Here is a 17,329-nt window from a genome sequence, read left to right on the forward strand (position 1 = left end):
CTCGACTCAGGGGAGAACAAAGGAGAGGTTTGAGGATAGCAGGGAGAATAGGAGCAGGCTTGGAAGGTGGTGTCAATGTTGTTTGTGGACGGATTGGAATGCACTCAGTTGTCGCCATTTGCTTCTGTTCAAATTGGATCAGATCACATCCGAGGCAGGATGTTCTAGTTTGTATGTATGACCCCCAGCTAAAGGGTTCTGGGTTCGAACCCCAATGTCCGCTGACTACCTGAAGCCATTCTTGAGCGAGATGCCTCATCCCTCCCTGAAAAAACCACAGTGTTCCTTGGTGTGGCTCTCATTCTATCTTATCGGCATGTGGTTCAGGAGGTAGAGTGGGTTGACTGGTAACCGGAAGGTTGCCGGTTCGAACCCCAGCTTCTCCTAGCGGAGTGTCACCCTGAGACGCCTCACCCTGACTGATGCCGACGAGCTGGCTGTCACCTGGCAGGGTTGACACCGCCGTTGGTGTGTGAATGTGTGAATGAATGTGTGAATGTAAGGCAGTATTGTAAAGCGTGATGAGTGGCCACTGGTTAGAAAAGCGCTTTATGAATGCAGTCCATTTACCATTGACCATTTTTCTTTGAGCAGCACCATATTGAACATGCTCCTGTCTCTTCCCCCCCCCCCAGCGGGCACTGTGATGAGGCGTCTGATCTCGGAGTGGAACGTGACCCAGATGGTCAGCGATCTGTCGGAGGTGACGGTGCACCTGATGGCCTCTACCTGGGACGAGACGGCCGACCACCAGGTGAAGAAGACCCACCTGCTCAGCATGTCCTCGCTCAGCTACCAGCGGCAGAGCAACCGCGTGGAGGAGGTGAGCCCGACCCTAACCCCCACCGCAGTCGCAGACGTTCGCTCTCCTGCTTTGAGCCCCGCCCCCAACGCCACTAATGGTCGCTCTCCTGCTGTGAGCCCCTCCCCCAACGCCACTGATGGCCGCTGTCCTGCTCGCCTCTATCCGGGCGGCATTGTACCGCTACTGGTTCCCCTCGCCCGCGGGTCTCTGTGGCTTTGACTAACCCTAGGTTCTGGGTACGAACCCTAATGTCCACCGTCTACCTGCAGGCATCCATGAGCCAGATGCCCTGACCTGATCACTAACGACATCCATACTTCAAATGAATGAAAGTGTCCAAAATAAGATGGAACGTCTGATCTGCTAAACGACGAGATCGTAACGCGGGTAGAACATGTGCACGGGAGCCATGTTTTTACTCTTATCACGTTGATTGTTCCCCCCCCCCCAGGACCCCAGCTCCAAGGCGGAGGGCAACGCCTCCTACACCCACCGGCTGCGTCTGGTGGACCTGCGGGCATCGTGGACCACCACCAACCGCAACATCGCCTTCGGCCTGTACGACGGCTACAAGAAGGCGGCGGTGCTGAAGAGGAACCTCTCCACCGAGGCGCTGAAGGGGCTGCGCATCGACCCCCAGCTGCAGACCAAGAAGCTCCGGCGCTCGCCCTCCAACTACTCCCCCAGCACGGCCCCCCCCACGCCCGTTCTGACGGCCCCCGCCCGCGCCGAGAAGAACCAGAACGAAGGTGGGTCGGGGTCAGGATGGGGGGGGGGGTCGGTCTCGGAGGATGGGGACTTTGTTCTTAGAGGATGGGGCTCTCTGGTCTTATAGGACCCCAGCCCCTGGTAGAGGTGGGAATATACCCTATAGGAACCCTGAGCTAGCTTTAAGTGACTCCCTCTCATCAGAAAGGGGCTAGCATGTAGCTCCCGTGAGGCCAAACACCGCAGACACGATCACCATGTGAACCCCCAGGAGGGACCTCTGGCTACGTGAGGTTGGCGTTGACCTGATTTAATCTTGTGATGAAGAACAACGTTGAAGTAGTGAGGTGGGAGCGAAGTGTGCTTAGACCCAGCCTCACTGAGGAAAGGGTAGGATTCGGCGGTAGACAAAAAATGCCTTGTTCACTTTCTGACATTATACTCTCCACAGAAAATATGAGCATCACAGCACTTTTGCTGTAGGTCATATGAACCAACTCATCCATCAATGATTCACAGTTTCACCCATATATGAGACAATCGTTAAGCCTATGGGAACCCATACATGAGGTGAACTCTGCCATTTCTTTACAGCCTTCCCATTAACTTCTGCACTTCAGCACCTCTGCTTCCGTCTCTTAAAGCTGGCATGAAATAGCATTTTTATATTGGGTGTGTAACACTTCAAAGTAAACCAGGACACCGGGGCTGAGGTGGATGATCCTTCAGGATTAGATTTGGGATCTCGGGGGATCCTGGAGGTAATGCCTCAAAGGTGAAGTCCAGGTTAGCTGTGGTTGATTCTCAGACTCGGAAACACAATCATGAAAAACTGAAGTTCCAGACTTGAAGTGATAATACTTAAATACTTAAAACTGATAATATCTCTCCACTTCCTCACGTTTGGTGGAGAATTACTGCGTTAACGGATCACTCCTCCTCTGCGTTCACTAATGTTCCATTGGTCAGGTTCTAGCTGATCACCCTCTGATGTTTCAGGTTCTAGCTGAAGGTCCTCTGAGGTTTCAGGTTCTAGCTGAAGGTCCTCTGATATTTCAGATTCTGGCTGAGAGTCCTCTGATGTTTCAGATTCTGGCTGAGAGTCCTCTGATGTTTCAGGTTCTGGCTGAGAGTCCTCTGATGTTTCAGGTTCTAGCTGAAGGTCCTCTGATGGTTCAGGTTCTGGCTGAGAGTCCTCTGATGTTTCAGGTTCTGGCTGAGAGTCCTCTGATGTTTCAGGTTCTAGCTGAAGGTCCTCTGATGGTTCAGGTTCTGGCTGAATGTCCTCTGATGTTTCAGGTTCTAGCTGAAGGTCCTCTGATTGTTCAGGTTCTGGCTGGATGTCCTCTGATGTTTCAGGTTCTAGCTGAGAGTCCTCTGATGTTTCAGGTTCTAGCTGAAGGTCCTCTGATGGTTCAGGTTCTGGCTGAATGTCCTCTGATGTTTCAGGTTCTAGCTGAGAGTCCTCTGATGTTTCAGGTTCTGGCTGAAGGTCCTTTGATGTTCCGTCAGTCAGGTTCTCACTGAACGTCCTGTTCTCCTCCCTCAGGAACCTCCATGCTGCAGAAGCTGATCGAGGAGAACGATAAGTTTGTGGTGTTCTCGGAGGAGGACTCCGGGCTCGGTGAGCCGCTGTGCGGCATCGCCGCCTCGCAGACCGACGACGTCTACAACCGCAACTGGTTCATCGAGCTGGTCAACTGCCAGGTAACCTCCGCCGTTGATTGGTCGACAGAATCGTCACTTCCGTGCGACGGGTATAATAACAAACAAACACAGTACCCGGCTAAATCTTCGTTTATTGAAAATGTCGCGCAAAAGTTTGCCGTCCTTCTTGGACGTCCTCCATTGTTGCTCTTTGTTTAATGTGTCGCATTCTTCTTTCTCATTGGATTTATTAGCAGGCTACACTGTGTCGGGCTGCTATTATATCACGATGCTTACGTAGCTTGCAGAAACGATGCTGGCAGTGACCCACCTCTTCCCCCACGCCTGACCCCCATCCCCTTCTTCTCCCCCCCCCCCCCCCCCCCCCCCCTGCTCCAGATGATGCTGCGGGGCACGGAGACGGCCGGCTGCGTGCTGGTGTCGGCCGCCATGGCCCAGCTGCTGCAGTGTGAGCACCACCCGGCCTGGTACAACGACACGCTGAAGCAGAAGACCACCTGGACCTGCCTGCTGGACGGCATGCAGTACTTCGCCACCATGGAGCCCAACCCCTCGGAGCAGGAGGACCGGCAGCTCTGGCTGGAGGTAGGCGGCGGGCCTGGTCCCCCCCAGAGGCCATCTCGGGTCCATCTAGCTGGGTGGGGGGGAGATGGGGAACAAGGCCTCCAGCTGTGTGCTGCCCTTCCTCTAGAAAGGGCTGCGAGACGCCAGAGTCTGAAGTTCTGCCGTAACACAGTAGGACTTCTGGATCAGAGGTTCTGCTGTAACACACTAGGACTGCTGGACCAGAGGTTCTGCTATAACACAGTAGGACTCCTGGATCAGAGGTTCGGCTGTTACAGTAGGTCCGCTGTATCCCAGAGTAACGTCACCTTGATAAGGGAGCTGCAGTCCCCAGTTTGACCTGCGGGGGGGCGCTGTTTGTTTTCAGGTGAAGAACATCGAGGAGCACAGGGAGAGGAACCTGGACTCGGTGTTGGAGCTGATGGAGAGCGGACAGGCTGTTGGCGGGATGGTCAGCACCACCACAGGTACCACTCACTCACTCACTCACTCACTCACTCACTCACTCACTCACTCACTCACTCACTCACTCACTCACTCACTCACTCACTCACTCACTCACTCACTCACTCACTCACTCACTCACTCAAAGTAGGGGTACTCAAAGTACCCCTAAAGGTACCCGTACCCCCATTTGAGAACCACTGCTCTAGTCTGCAACACGTGGGCCACACGTTGTATCCCCACTAGACCTCGAAGCCGCTGCCATTTGCACCATTTCGAATTTCCGCCGCCGACAGCCAATAACTGTATAAGCCAAAATAAGCCGCCATCTGATAAGCTTTGGCTGAGCCAGCTCGAATTATTTGCATCAAGTAATAATTCTATCACATAGTAGGGCTTTGACTCCGAATGTGAATGAAGTATTGATTAGACAGCGATTTATTAGAAACCTAATAAACCGTTGGAACACGCAAGACCGGTAACCATAGCAACGCCGGTAAACAAACCTCGCAAAGCCCAATCCAGGTCTTACTGAAGGCATTTAATGGTCCAAATATTGAGATATAGTAAATCAGTATAACATCGACATGAAGTGTGGCAGCTTCAGCCATTTGTAGCCATGAAAAATTTGGCGGCTGCAGCAGGCATTTGGGTTTTGACTGAGCCGGCTAGCCAGCCAATAACTTCATCAGCCAGCCATTATTCTCAAAACAAATGGCTTCGGGGTCTAATCCCCGCCGTTTACGAGCCAGCCTGACCAGTGCCCTCCTGTTGAAACATGAGCGCACGGTGAATTAACCGGAGGGGTCCTCATTCCCCCCTCAGACTGGAACCAGCCGGCGCAGGTGAACGACACGCAGCAGGTCCAGCGCATCATCTCGCGCTGCAGCTGCCGCATGTACTACATCGGCTACAGCCACGACATCGACCCCGAGCTCGCCACGCAGATCAAGCCCCCGCAGCTCCGCGACGAGCACGAGAAGGAGGACCTGCTCAAGAAGCAGGCCGGTAGGTCCCTGGTCCTGGGGGGTGGGGGTCCCTGTTCCATGAGGGTGGGGGTCCCTGGTCCTGGGGGGTGGGGGTCCCTGGTCCTGGGGGGTGGGGTTCCCTGGTCGTAGAGGGTGGGGGTCCCTGGTCGTAGAGGGTGGGGGTCCCTGGTCGTAGAGGGTGGGGGTCCCTGGTCGTAGAGGGTGGGGGTCCCTGGTCCTGGGGGGTGGGGGTCCCTGGTCGTAGAGGGTGGGGGTCCCAGATTACGGGCCTGTTTAGGAGGAGTTCCGGCTACCTCCTCAACACAGCCGTGCTCTGCTGTGGGCTTCCTCCCCCAGGGGCCGTGGACACCTTCACCCTCATCCACCACGAGCTGGAGATCTCCACCAACCCCGTGCAGTACGCCATGATCCTGGACATCGTCAACAACCTGCTGCTGCACGTGGAAACCAAACGCAAGGTAGAGACACAGCCGCTGATTCTGTGTGTGTGTCCGTTTGTGTGTGTGTGCCTGCGTGTGTGTGTGTGTGTGTGTGCGATCGTCCGTTTGTGTGTCTCCGTTTGTGTGTGTGTGTCCGTTTTTGTTTCGGTGGGTCCGTTTGTGTTTCTGTTCATTTGTGTTTGTGTGTGTATGTGTCTGGTTCAGTGCGAGTGTATATTTGTGTGGGCGTGTTCTTAACTGTGTGTGTGTGTGTGTGTGTGTGTGTGTGTGTGTGTGTGTGCACGCTTGTGTGTGTTCGTTTGAGTGCACACTCGAGTGTGCGCGTTGGTGTGTGTGTCTGCCTGTATATGTGTGCTCATCTGCCTGCGTGTGTGCGTGTGTGTCCAGGAGCACAGTGAGAAGAAGCAGAGGGTGCGCTTCCAGCTGGAGATCTCCAGTAACCCTGAGGAGCAGCGCAGCAGCATCCTCCACCTGCAGGAGGCGGTGCGACAGCACGTCGCCCTGATCCGCTGCCTGGAGAAGCAGATCTACTCCAACATCAGGGTGAGCACCAGCCTGGCACCCTCCTACTGGGTCCCCCACCGAAGGTTCCCCTCCTCTCTGGTCCTAGCCTGGCGTCGCAACACTTGGGGCGTATTTCCACCGGAGGGTGCGGGTCGGCTCAGTCCGCAAAGGTGCGGCACGGGTCGCGTTTCCAACCGCCAAAAGTGGCCGTGACCAGGACTGAGCCGTATTGCGCCATACTCGTCTTGCAGTACTCCTCCGTTGGGGTCCTGAGACGCCTGAGAGGGTCACGATGTTTACATAGCTGCCGTGGCTATCGCCATCCGGCTTAAACCCCGCCCTACCATAAGGGCACTGTCTGCGTTGGATACGCGAGCCGTAACTGAGCTGGGCTATACCTCACCCTCACTACTGGGCTGAGGCGTGCGGGGTCCGAAGCGTGCCCGCCGGTGGAAAATGGGTATTGTTCTCAAAAGTGTAATGATCATTTTTGTTGCGGAGTAAACAAGTTTGATTGCATGAACTTTAAAGCACTCGCGCGACTGTTTTGAAGCCTATTAGAGGAGGAGGAGGGGCTCTCTTGTGAACAACAACGTTTATTCCCGCCAATTCATCCCCAACCATGGCTGAGATAACCACCACTGTGAGTCTTTACTACTACCAGAGAAGTCTTGGAACCAAACACAGTCGAGGGTTCATACAGCTTTCGGCCGAGATATTGTATATTGTATTATGTATAGATATAGAGCTCTGGGAGTCCGCAAACGGAAACAATCTCATTCTCCTCCAAGTTGCCGTTCCCCCTGGTAGGCCTGCACGATTCGGGGAAAAATATGAATCATGATTTTTTAGCTTAGAATTTATATCACGATTCTCTGCCAAGGTTTTTTCTCACGAAATGTAATTCTTATTGCACACATGAACCATCACAAAAAAATAATGGCAGTACCAAACATAGTTTTTTGGCACCTCTAGCACGGTGTGTTTCTGAGGCCATTTATAACTGATTAAAGTGCAGTATCAAAAACAGCAGCACATTGTCTTTAATGCTGGCCTTTTAAATATACAGAACCAACTCCACACACCTGTAAATGAAGACTGTAAAAAAAAAGAAATTAAAACTTAAATCCACACAGAGGCGATTTGAGATTGCGATTACTATCGATTATTTGTGCAGGCCTAGTTCGCGAGTAGAATCGCGCAAAATCCCTGTGATCCTGAATGGCCCCTCTCGAGGCGTCTTTGCGTTGACTGTGTGTGGATTGGCTCAGAGCGGCCGCCGGTGGGTAAAGCGCCGTCCGGTCTGAACGCCGTCCGGTCTGAACGCCGTCCGGTCTGAACGCTGCCCCGTCTGCAGACCCAGCCCGAGGAGCAGAGTGGGGAGGACCTGCAGGAGGTCAACCTGCGGCTGCAGAACCAGCTGGACCAGGAGAAGACGGACATGCAGATGAAGAGCGAGGAGCTCAACATCCTCATCAGGTGCGCCCTCGTCCCTACGCCGTGCACCGTGACTTCCTCTTCTCTACGTCGCTGCTGCTCTAGTCCTGCTGTGTCCTTGTGTGTGTGTGTGTGTGTGTGTGTGTGCCTCCGTCTGTGTGTGTGTGTGTGCCTCCGTCTGTGTGTGTGTGCACGTACCTCTGTGTGTGAGTGTCTTCATGTGTGTAAGTGCGTGTCCTCACTAATGTGTGTGTGTGTGTGTGTGTGCGTGCCTCTGTGTGTGTGTGTGCGTGTCCGTGTGTGTGTGTGTGTGTGTGTGTGTGTGTGTGTGTGTGTGTGTGTGTGTGTGTGTGTGTGTGTGTGTGTGTGTGTGTGTGTGTGTGTGTGTGTGTGTGTGTGTGTGTGTGTGTGTGTGTGCCCCCAGGTGCTTCAAGGACTTCCAGCTGCAGCGGGCCAACAAGCTGGAGCTGCGGAAGCCCCCGGAGGACGTGAGCGTGGTGCGGCGCACAGAGATCTTCTTCGCCCAGGCCAGCTGGTGCCTGACGGAGGAGGACGGCCAGCTGGGCATCGCCGAGCTGGAGCTGCAGAGGTTCATGTACAGCAAGGTGGGCACCGGCCAATCGGGTGCCGCGTCCAGCTTAATGTATGCGCAGGCCTGATGGGATCTGGGAGCCGGTCTGGGAGCCGGTCTGGGAGCCGGTCTGGGAGCCGGTCTCTGAGCGGTTCTCTGAGCGGTTCTCTGAGCGGTTCTCTGAGCGGTTCTCTGAGCGGTTCTCAGAGCGGTTCCCGGAGTGGGTCTTGGGGCTCCCAGTCTGGGAACCAGCCTGGGAGCCGGTCTCAGAGCAGTTCTCGGGGGATCGTCGCCATCTGTCCCTGTGGACGTTGACCCCCTTGTTGTGGACGTTGACCCCCTGGTTGTGGATGTTGACCCCCTGGTTGTGGATGTTGACCCCCTGGTTGTGGACGGTGACCCCCTTGTTGTGGACGGTGACCCCCTGGTTGTGGACGGTGACCCCCTGGTTGTGGACGTTGACCCCCTGGTTGTGGACGTTGACCCCCTGGTTGTGGACGCTGACCCCCTGGTTGAGGACGTGACCCCCTGGTTGTGGACGGTGACCCCCTGGTTGTGGACGCTGACCCCCTGGTTGTGGACGCTGACCCCCTGGTTGAGGACGGTGACCCCCTGGTTGTGGACGGTGACCCCCTGGTTGTGGACGGTGACCCCCTGGTTGTGGACGGTGACCCCCTGGTTGTGGACGTGACACCCCTGGTTGTTGAAGTCGACCCCCTTGCTGTGGAGGTTGACCCCCTCGTTCTGCTGCTCCTTCCAGCTCAACAAGTCGGACGACACCGCGGAGCACCTGCTGGAGCTGGGCTGGTTCACCATGAACAACCTGCTGCCCAACGCCTCCTACAAGGTGAGCCCCGCCCGCCCGTCTGAACGTCCGTCTCCCCTCTAGAGGACGCCCCTGTCCGCCCCGGAGGGGACAACAACGCACAATGACCCGTTTGACCTTTTCCCCCGGCCTCGCGCGACCACAAGGAACGTTTCAGTAGCATTTGTAGTGATGATGCGGTTGTCTGTTTGTACACAAAGCTTAGAGGTGGCTGTACATGAATAACTCTGCTGTCCTTGGTTTTCTCTGTGCAGCGAGTGAGGGTATGTACAGCACTGGCAGAGCGGCGCTAGGGGTTCGTGTTGTTGTGGTGGTGGTGGGTGGTGGTGGTGGTGGTGGTGGTGGTTGTTTTGGACTCCATCTTGTGTGTCCAGATGAACGGTCCCAGCAACACATTCATGTTCCATGTCGCACGCTGACGAATCCATCGGCTGCATGCTAGCCAGGAATGCCTTCAATCAACCGACGCATTCAGTGCCGTGTCCATCGTGTTCTCTATCGTTTCTCATCCATCTCGCTCACTTTTGATTAACTTCTTCAATTTATTTTTTTGGTATGCTTTTCGTTTTTCGCATGCTTCTGTTTCCCTGGAGTTAACCGGTCATTCCCTCCCCTTCCACCAGGTGGTGCTGCGGCCCCAGAGCCAGAGTCAGTCCGGCCGGCAGTTCGCTCTGCGCATCTTCAGCAAAGTGCGCCCCCCGGTGGGCGGGATCTCGGTGAAGGAGCACTTTGAGGTGAGCCGAACCCCGCTCTACCGCTAGACTGGGTACCCCCCGCCTGTTATGCGGCCGATTTGAATTCGCCCTGCAGAAGGGTCTGGAGAAGAGCGATACATTTCTTTCTGCTTCCGATACGTTTTTGCGGGAGCCATTCACCAAGCTGGCTTCTCCCCCTGGCGCGCTATTGGCTGGTTTAACACAATGACGACAGGGAAGCGACGGCAAGCAGCCAATTGCTTACAGAGTCGGTTGAACTAGGCCCGTTGATCCCGCCTGTTGAGCTGAAGATAATGACAGCAGCTTCCCCAGACCAAGCTCAATAATAATAATAATAATAATTGATCCGTTTTTTATAGCGCTCTTCTAAATACTCAAAGACGCTTTACAAATAAGAAAGGAATACATACAGACAATCAAACAAAGGGGAAAAAAATAAACACCACCACAACAATAGGCAACACATTAAGAGAGCGGGAGAGAGTGGAAGATGGCGGAGGATGATTTGTCAAATGATGTAGGTGGTCCTGAAGAGATAGGTTTTAAGTTGACTTTTGAAGGAACTTTTGAAGCTCAATCTATGATGGAGCTTGGTCTGGCAGTAGCCAGGCTACTGTACCGCTGCTATCCACACCACATCAAGGCATCTAGGGAACAGCTTCAGGGGCAGGGAGGACCAGGGGTGACAGAGTTTGCCCCTCCACCCAAAGGTCCTGGGTTCAGTTTGACTCCATCCAAAGGGCCTGGGTTCAGTTTGACTCCACCCAAAGGTCCTCGGTTCAGACCCCAAGGCTCACAGATATGATGGTGAGGATGAGGTTGATGAGGATGATGGTTAGGTTGAGGAAGATGATGAAGGTTAGGATGAGGATGATGAGGAGGATGATGATGATGGTTGTGTCTGTTCCCCCCAGGTGAACGTGGTGCCTCTCACCATCCAGCTCATGTACCAGTTCTTCAAGAGGATGATGGGCTTCTTCTTCCCGGGACGCAACGTGGAGGAAGAGGAGGTGGCGGACGAGGAGGACAAGTTCAGGCTGGTGACCACCGGTAGGTCTGACAGGATGTCCGTCCCCCCCCCCCCTGTAATCCGTAGCAGGCGGTCGATGGCCAGTTCCACGGCCCCTGCCAGCGAGTCAACGCCAGAGTGTTTGCTGCAGTCTAGGGGGGATAGTGAGTCTAGGGGGGGTACAGTGAGTCTAGGGGGGGTACAGTGAGTCTAGGGGGGGTACAGTGAGTCTAGGGGTACAGTGAGTCTAGGGGGGGTACAGTGAGTCTAGGGGGGGTACAGTGAGTCTAAGGGGGGGTACAGTGAGTCTAGGGGGGGTACAGTGAGTCTAAGGGGGGGTACAGTGAGTCTAGGGGTACAGTGAGTCTAGGGGTACAGTGAGTCTAGGGGGGGTACTATGAGTCTAGGGGTACAGTGAGTCTAGGGGGGGTACAGTGAGTCTAGGGGTACAGTGAGTCTAGGGGTACAGTGAGTCTAGGGGTACAGTGAGTCTAGGGGGGGTACAGTGAGTCTAGGGGGGGTACAGTGAGTCTAGGGGGGGTACAGTGAGTCTAGGGGGGGTACAGTGAGTCTAGGGGGGGTACAGTGAGTCTAGGGGGGGTACAGTGAGTCTAAGGGTACAGTGAGTCTAGGGGTACAGTGAGTCTAGGGGTACAGTGAGTCTAGGGGTACAGTGAGTCTAAGGGGGGGTACAGTGAGTCTAGGGGGGGTACAGTGAGTCTAGGGGTACAGTGAGTCTAGGGGGGGTACAGTGAGTCTAGGGGGGGTACAGTGAGTCTAGGGGGGGTACAGTGAGTCTAAGGGGGGGTACAGTGAGTCTAGGGGTACAGTGAGTCTAGGGGGGGTACAGTGAGTCTAGGGGTACAGTGAGTCTAGGGGGGGTACAGTGAGTCTAGGGGGGGTACAGTGAGTCTAGGGGTACAGTGAGTCTAGGGGTACAGTGAGTCCAGGGGTCCAGTGTGTTAGAGTCCAGGGGGTACAGTGAGTTAGAGCCAGCGCCCCCCACTGACCCTGAGGGCCCTGTCTCCCCAGGGGTCCAGACGAAGGTGCGCCAGCTGTCGGAGGACTCCTTGGGGCCGCTGGGGCCCAGCAAGGCGGCGGCCCAGGGCCCCAACCGCACCGGAGTCCGGAGGTCCTTCCGGAAGACACCGGAGGTAAACCCCCCCCCCCCCCCCTCCCCCCTCCCCCATTGAGACACAATCAGACAGGAGGAGTATTTAACGGCTGCCCCCCCCCCAGCACCCGGTGGACGACATCGATAAGATGAAGGAGCGGGCGGCCATGAACAACTCCTTCATCTACGTCAAGATCCCCCAGGTGCCGCTCTGTGTCAGCTACAAGGTGGGCCCCTCTTCTGCTCTCTCTCACCGTCCTGTCTCTCTTCTGCTCTCTCTCTCTCTCCTTTCTGTCTCTTCTTCTCCATCTCTGTCTGTCTCTCACCGTCCTGTCTCTCTTCTGCTCTCTCTCTCTCCTTTTCTGTCTCCCGGATTGATATCATCTCTCTGCCCCCTCTGTCTCCAGGGAGAGAAGAGCAGTGTGGACTGGAAGGACCTGAACCTGGTGCTGCCCTGCCTGGAGTACCACAACAACACCTGGACCTGGCTGGACTTCGCCATGGCGGTGAAGAGGGACAGCCGCAAGGCGCTCGTCGCCCAGGTACACATCCCACACCTTCTCTCCTCTTCTCTCACCATCAGACGCCTTCACACACGTCACGGTCCGGGTAAAGTGTCGATCCAAGTGCGGTGCGAAAGAAGAGGCAGCAATGCTGCGTTTGTAAAAACATAATAGCTTTTTGTTTGTTATTTTTTGTCTCATCTTTGGCTAGCTATTTTCCGTTCAGGTTTCCTTCATTCACGTGTAGAGCGCCTTATTTTATTAATTAAAATATCGATATTTGGGGCGACATTTCCTGTCTTAAAAGAAAAACAAAAACTTGAAATATTACATCGATATTCGGAGCGGCCAGTGTATCGATTCTCGTATCGTAAGAAGCAGGGCGACGCTGTATCGCCGTATCGATGTTGTGTCCCGCTGACGCCGCGGTCCTCCTGCAGATGATCAAGGAGAAGCTGCGTCTGAAGCCCACGCAGGGAACGGAGTCGCGCAAGGCACTGGAGGCCAAGCTGGACAGCAGCATGAAGCAGCAGCAGCAGGAGGAAGACGAGAAGGCCCGCCTGCTCATCGGCTTCAGCTCGGCCGACAAGAGCTCCAGCAAGAAGAGCATCTTCAGCCGCCGCAAGTGAAGACGCTCCCCACGCCGCGACACCCGTCTGCCTGGAGGAACACGGCCTCGCGCGTTTTGGGGGTGGTGGTCGGGGGGGTCATGGTTGGGGGTGTTGATGAGGGTGGTGGGCATGGTGGTAAATGAGGGAGGTGGTGGTGGTGGTGGTGGTTGTTGTGGTGGTGGTGGTAGATATACGTGTGTGCGTCTCTGCTGGCCCAGGCTGGTGCGCTGGCTGCAGGTGTCTGGGTGGGGCTGTTTGAACTACAAATGGTTAAAATGCAAAATGAGAACATACAAGTATTACCTGCAGATGTTGATGATGATGATGGTCCCAATACCGGGCTTTAACTGTGTCCGGGCGATTGGGACATTCCCGAAGTGGAATGCTGACCAAAAACGAAACATTCGCGTTGTCATTTCAGTTGAATATGTTTTAATGTGCCGCGTAAACTCATCCCACATAGACTCATTACGTGTGTGTGTGTGTGTGTGTGTGTGTGTGTGTGTGTGTGTGTGTGTGTGTGTGTGTGTGTGTGTGTGTGTGTGTGTGTGTGTGTGTGTGTGTGTGTGTGTGTGTGTGTGTGTGTGTGTGTTAGCCGGATGAAGCCGGTTCCCGCTGGCTGGGAACACAGCCTGTCTGATCAGTTAGCATGCTTGAAGTTTATGGACACGTTGGAAGCGCTTTCAGATCCTGTTTTCGATCCTCAGCGCCAGAGTTTAGGTCTGGGGGTTCCCCTGCTATATACGTCACCTATTACGGTGTTTGGATTTAGTTTATTTTGAAACTGAGATATTGAGGGAATAAGAATACGCCTGTATGATCGTCACTTTGACAGGAAGGGCTATCGCTATAAAAGTACCACAGATTATTTTATTTTTTACTAAGAAAGCCCGTCTTTTCTGCCTTTTACGCCTCCTATTTCAAACCGGTGCAATATACATCATGAACAGTGCAACGTAAATATATAAAATGATATATATATATATATATATATAGAGATATATATATATATATATATCTATACTTGTTCAATTATTTATAGCACTTTGGTAGGTGAAATTGATCCTCATGGAAACGTGTGGTGCGGCTATCGGCTGATGTTTTCTAATTTTAAAACTAAAGCACTTTTTATCAAAGTATTTTCTGATATTTTTGTAAGCTGGTTGTTTGTTTTTATGTGTGCTGCTGTGCCCGTTCATCCAGTCACATGTTAACCAAAATCTATGTTCGTCCCAACATTTCAACCCAAACGGTTCAGTGCAGTATATTTGCGTAAACATTGTTTGAAATTTCCTGTTTCTGTCAATAAAAGTGTTCCTGTGTCTCACAAATTGTTCTCCGTCTGAGAGTCTTTTCCCAGTATGATGGTATTGTCATCCTTTTTACATTCCATAATCAGTATCAGTGTTGCCAGATTGGGTCCTATTTTCCGCCCAATCTGGCCAAATCTGGCCAAATCTGGCAACACTAAACCCTTGTCTATATTGTAGGCCAATTATCAAACTTTGACAAAAATCAAAATATTAAATTGATATAGACTTTTAGCTTATTTAACTTTAAACTTCACAAACTCGGACTCAACTAATTGGAAAAAAAAATATTTCTTGATTGAGCTGCCTCCTGCAGCCTTCATTGTGGTGATCGTATCATTTACCTTCTCCTTGGTTTTCTGCATTAAGTACCGCTGTAGTACCAGAAAGAACCGAGCAGGTACTTCCCGCTCTGCGTGGTCCGTCGGTTTTAAAGGCCTGACCGCCCTGTGTCGGCTGTGTCTGCTGCCACCCAGTGGGTGAGTTGGCCTACTGCAGAACCTTGGACAGGGCCTCGCCACCCTGTGTCTGCTGTGTCTGCTGCCCCCCAGTAGCTGAGGTCTGCACCAGCCGGGACCTGCACACCTACTGGCTGCTCAGCGGGAGTTTTGAGGAAGACGATGTTCGCCTGTTCGCTGCAGAGCTGGGGAGCGCGTTAGGTTTGTGTTGCGGTGGCATTTAACACGTTGTATTGCTTAATGTTTCAATGGTTTCTATCAACGTGTTTTAGTTTACCTTAATGTGGAAATCAGAAGTTTGCTGCTTTTTTTGTCTTCTGTAGGATTTCTGCATGATTCAGGGATCATGTGAAGCTAAGAAAAGAGTTTTGTAAAATAACTCGTTTAGGAATGATTACGGGCGAGACTATTACAAAGGAGGGATTCTCGTTTCTTAACATCTTTCTGGGAATTTTTGCTTTCTTTGCAGATGGAAAACATTCTCTTGACTACAAGGTATATTGATCATAATCATTCCACCTGAATAAACATATCCTATATATATATTATCTATACATGTTTTTAAAAGAGTCAAAAAAGAAAGCCATCATGTCAATCAATCAAGTCAAGAATGGATCACAACCTTACACATGTGGCAGTTGTAACACATACATATTTAAACAAACCTCCTCCTCGGCTTATAATCCCCCTGACTGCTCTCCTGTAACGAAGGCCATCTCCACCTGGCAGATTTCGGGCTCTCCGGCCACCTGAGACATGGAGGAAGGGCCTTCATGTGGGACCATCGAATACATGGGTGAGAGCTTTTAAAGGCTGCACGGTGTAGTGCCCTGCTCTCTGTAGGCTTATGCATACAATGGGATTGATACATGAAAGATAATAATTCAGGAGTCACCAAGCACAAAGATCGAATCTCACCGATTCAACGCCCCCCTCTGATGAAACCCCAGGGTCATCTATTAGTTATCAATTAGTATGTTAATATTAATGAGATAATAAGCATTAGTTTTCTAGTTCAGTGTTGGCAAAATGAAACCCACCCGGAGGTTAAGTTTCAAAGATAGAATATGGAAATATGTCAACAACGACGAGGATGTTTAGCGTGGCTTTTTTTACATTCAACTCTAAAACGATGTCAAGACAGAAATAGGCCTGTTCTCAAATTGGTCTGCAGTGCCTCTCTGTCCCTGTGTGTCAGTTCTGCCTGTGTGTCCGCCAATACGTCTGTCTGCACGTCTGTCTGTCTGTCTAATAATAACCACTCCACTCAAAGATGCAGGAGGGAAGGCGCACAATTGCCAACACTTAACAGTCGTTGAATATATTTTGTTTTACACGTTTAAGGCCGGGAGCTTAAAGCCATCTAACAGGATGTGATGCGTGAGCCCCTGCAGCCAATAGGCTGCCTGATGGTTGTCGTGGTGGATGTGTGTCTGCAGCTCCTGAGGTTCTGGGCGGAGGTCCTTACACCCGCGCAGCAGACTGGTGGCCCCTGGGCATCGCCCTGTGGTCCTTGGTGATGGCCGGGAGAGGTACGGCCACGTCCTGGTACGGCCGTTTAGTACTCTGGTGCTTCGTCACAGAGCAGGCGCTTGAACCCAGAGTGACCTGCGGTAAATTAAATGAAAGGTCGTCAGGGGACAGGTAGGGTGTTTACCTGCTGGGCAACTTGCTCAAGGATGCCTACAGCTTAAGGGCAGACGTTGGGGGATTGAACCCAGTACTGGGTCAGTACCAAGTACAGACCTTTGGTCTGATAGTCAAACCGCCCATCTACTGCACTCCACTATTCTTGGTAGATTTGTGTCCGTCTTTCTAGTCAGCCCGGTAGGGATGTGTACTTAAAAAACAAAACAAAAACAATGAGTAACATTCAGGTCTTCCATCACTGGCGGACACATATCTATAAGGCGAATGCACATTGTTCTTGATGTACCTGCCCTGAGTGTGTATTATTATGTTTATTACCTTTGAATGATGTCTTGTTGAAGCGTCTTCCTCTATAATGTCTATGTGAAGCGGTCTGAAGGGCCAGTTTGAAGGGTGCTTCCTAACTCACCCTCGCTTGCCCTACCATTAGCTGCTGTGTAAGGACCCCACACACCCCCTTCACACTCTGGATCATTTCCAGAGCCAGAAGTTCTTCTACGGAACCTTGTTCGACCCCCGGCTGCTCAAGAAATCCCCGTAGAGGCGGTCCTGAAACTCCGGAACCATCCGGGCCGCGAGGCCCAGGCCACGAGGGGACTCTGGTCCCCGCAGGACCACTACCGGGAACTTTGACTGTGGATGAGGTGCTTGGCCAAGCGGATCAGGACTAGGGCAGTGCTGCCCCCCCCCCCCCCCCCCGTTCAGTGGAGTGAGCAGTGTTGTTCGATTTAGTAGTGAGTGACATTACTGCTTTACCTCAGTGGGGTAGTTGCTAATATATATTACATCAATTTTAACATTTTTATTTCAATAGTTTAATTGGAATTCGATTTAATTACCACAGTTATCTGCTGGGATTTGAGACCCGTGGAGAATCGACATTTTAGCTGACTGTCACTAAATCCAGGCCTTTTGAGTTTACTTGATGTTTATACTCATTTGTAGTCCGACCCATGCTATATGCTAACAAAAGGCGCCATATGCTCACAAATACCCTAAACC

At 52.6% G+C, this 17,329-nt stretch overlaps 1 protein-coding gene across 4 annotated transcripts in view; it reads left to right on the forward strand.

Annotated features, from left to right (window-relative positions):
* The window catches only part of LOC132474547 (bridge-like lipid transfer protein family member 2), a 77,887-nt gene that overhangs the window by 15,948 nt on the left and 44,610 nt on the right, over positions 1 to 17,329 (forward strand). For 3 of the 4 annotated variants that reach the window (XM_060075309.1, XM_060075312.1, XM_060075311.1), the window contains exons 24-40: positions 636 to 823; positions 1,257 to 1,554; positions 3,063 to 3,220; positions 3,560 to 3,766; positions 4,113 to 4,212; positions 5,015 to 5,197; positions 5,515 to 5,636; positions 6,006 to 6,161; positions 7,480 to 7,601; positions 7,984 to 8,164; positions 8,891 to 8,977; positions 9,580 to 9,690; positions 10,587 to 10,722; positions 11,714 to 11,835; positions 11,921 to 12,022; positions 12,203 to 12,337; positions 12,739 to 14,240. In XM_060075309.1, coding sequence (XP_059931292.1) covers positions 636 to 823; positions 1,257 to 1,554; positions 3,063 to 3,220; positions 3,560 to 3,766; positions 4,113 to 4,212; positions 5,015 to 5,197; positions 5,515 to 5,636; positions 6,006 to 6,161; positions 7,480 to 7,601; positions 7,984 to 8,164; positions 8,891 to 8,977; positions 9,580 to 9,690; positions 10,587 to 10,722; positions 11,714 to 11,835; positions 11,921 to 12,022; positions 12,203 to 12,337; positions 12,739 to 12,927 — 2,597 coding nt within the window. In that variant the 3' untranslated portion in view covers positions 12,928 to 14,240. Of the gene's footprint in view, positions 1 to 635; positions 824 to 1,256; positions 1,555 to 3,062; positions 3,221 to 3,559; positions 3,767 to 4,112; positions 4,213 to 5,014; positions 5,198 to 5,514; positions 5,637 to 6,005; positions 6,162 to 7,479; positions 7,602 to 7,983; positions 8,165 to 8,890; positions 8,978 to 9,579; positions 9,691 to 10,586; positions 10,723 to 11,713; positions 11,836 to 11,920; positions 12,023 to 12,202; positions 12,338 to 12,738; positions 14,241 to 17,329 lie in introns of those variants that run through there. The other variant, XM_060075310.1, reaches the window with a different exon arrangement.

Source organism: Gadus macrocephalus, chromosome 16, assembly GCF_031168955.1.
Source record: "Gadus macrocephalus chromosome 16, ASM3116895v1".
NCBI classification, from domain to species: Eukaryota; Metazoa; Chordata; class Actinopteri; order Gadiformes; family Gadidae; genus Gadus; species Gadus macrocephalus.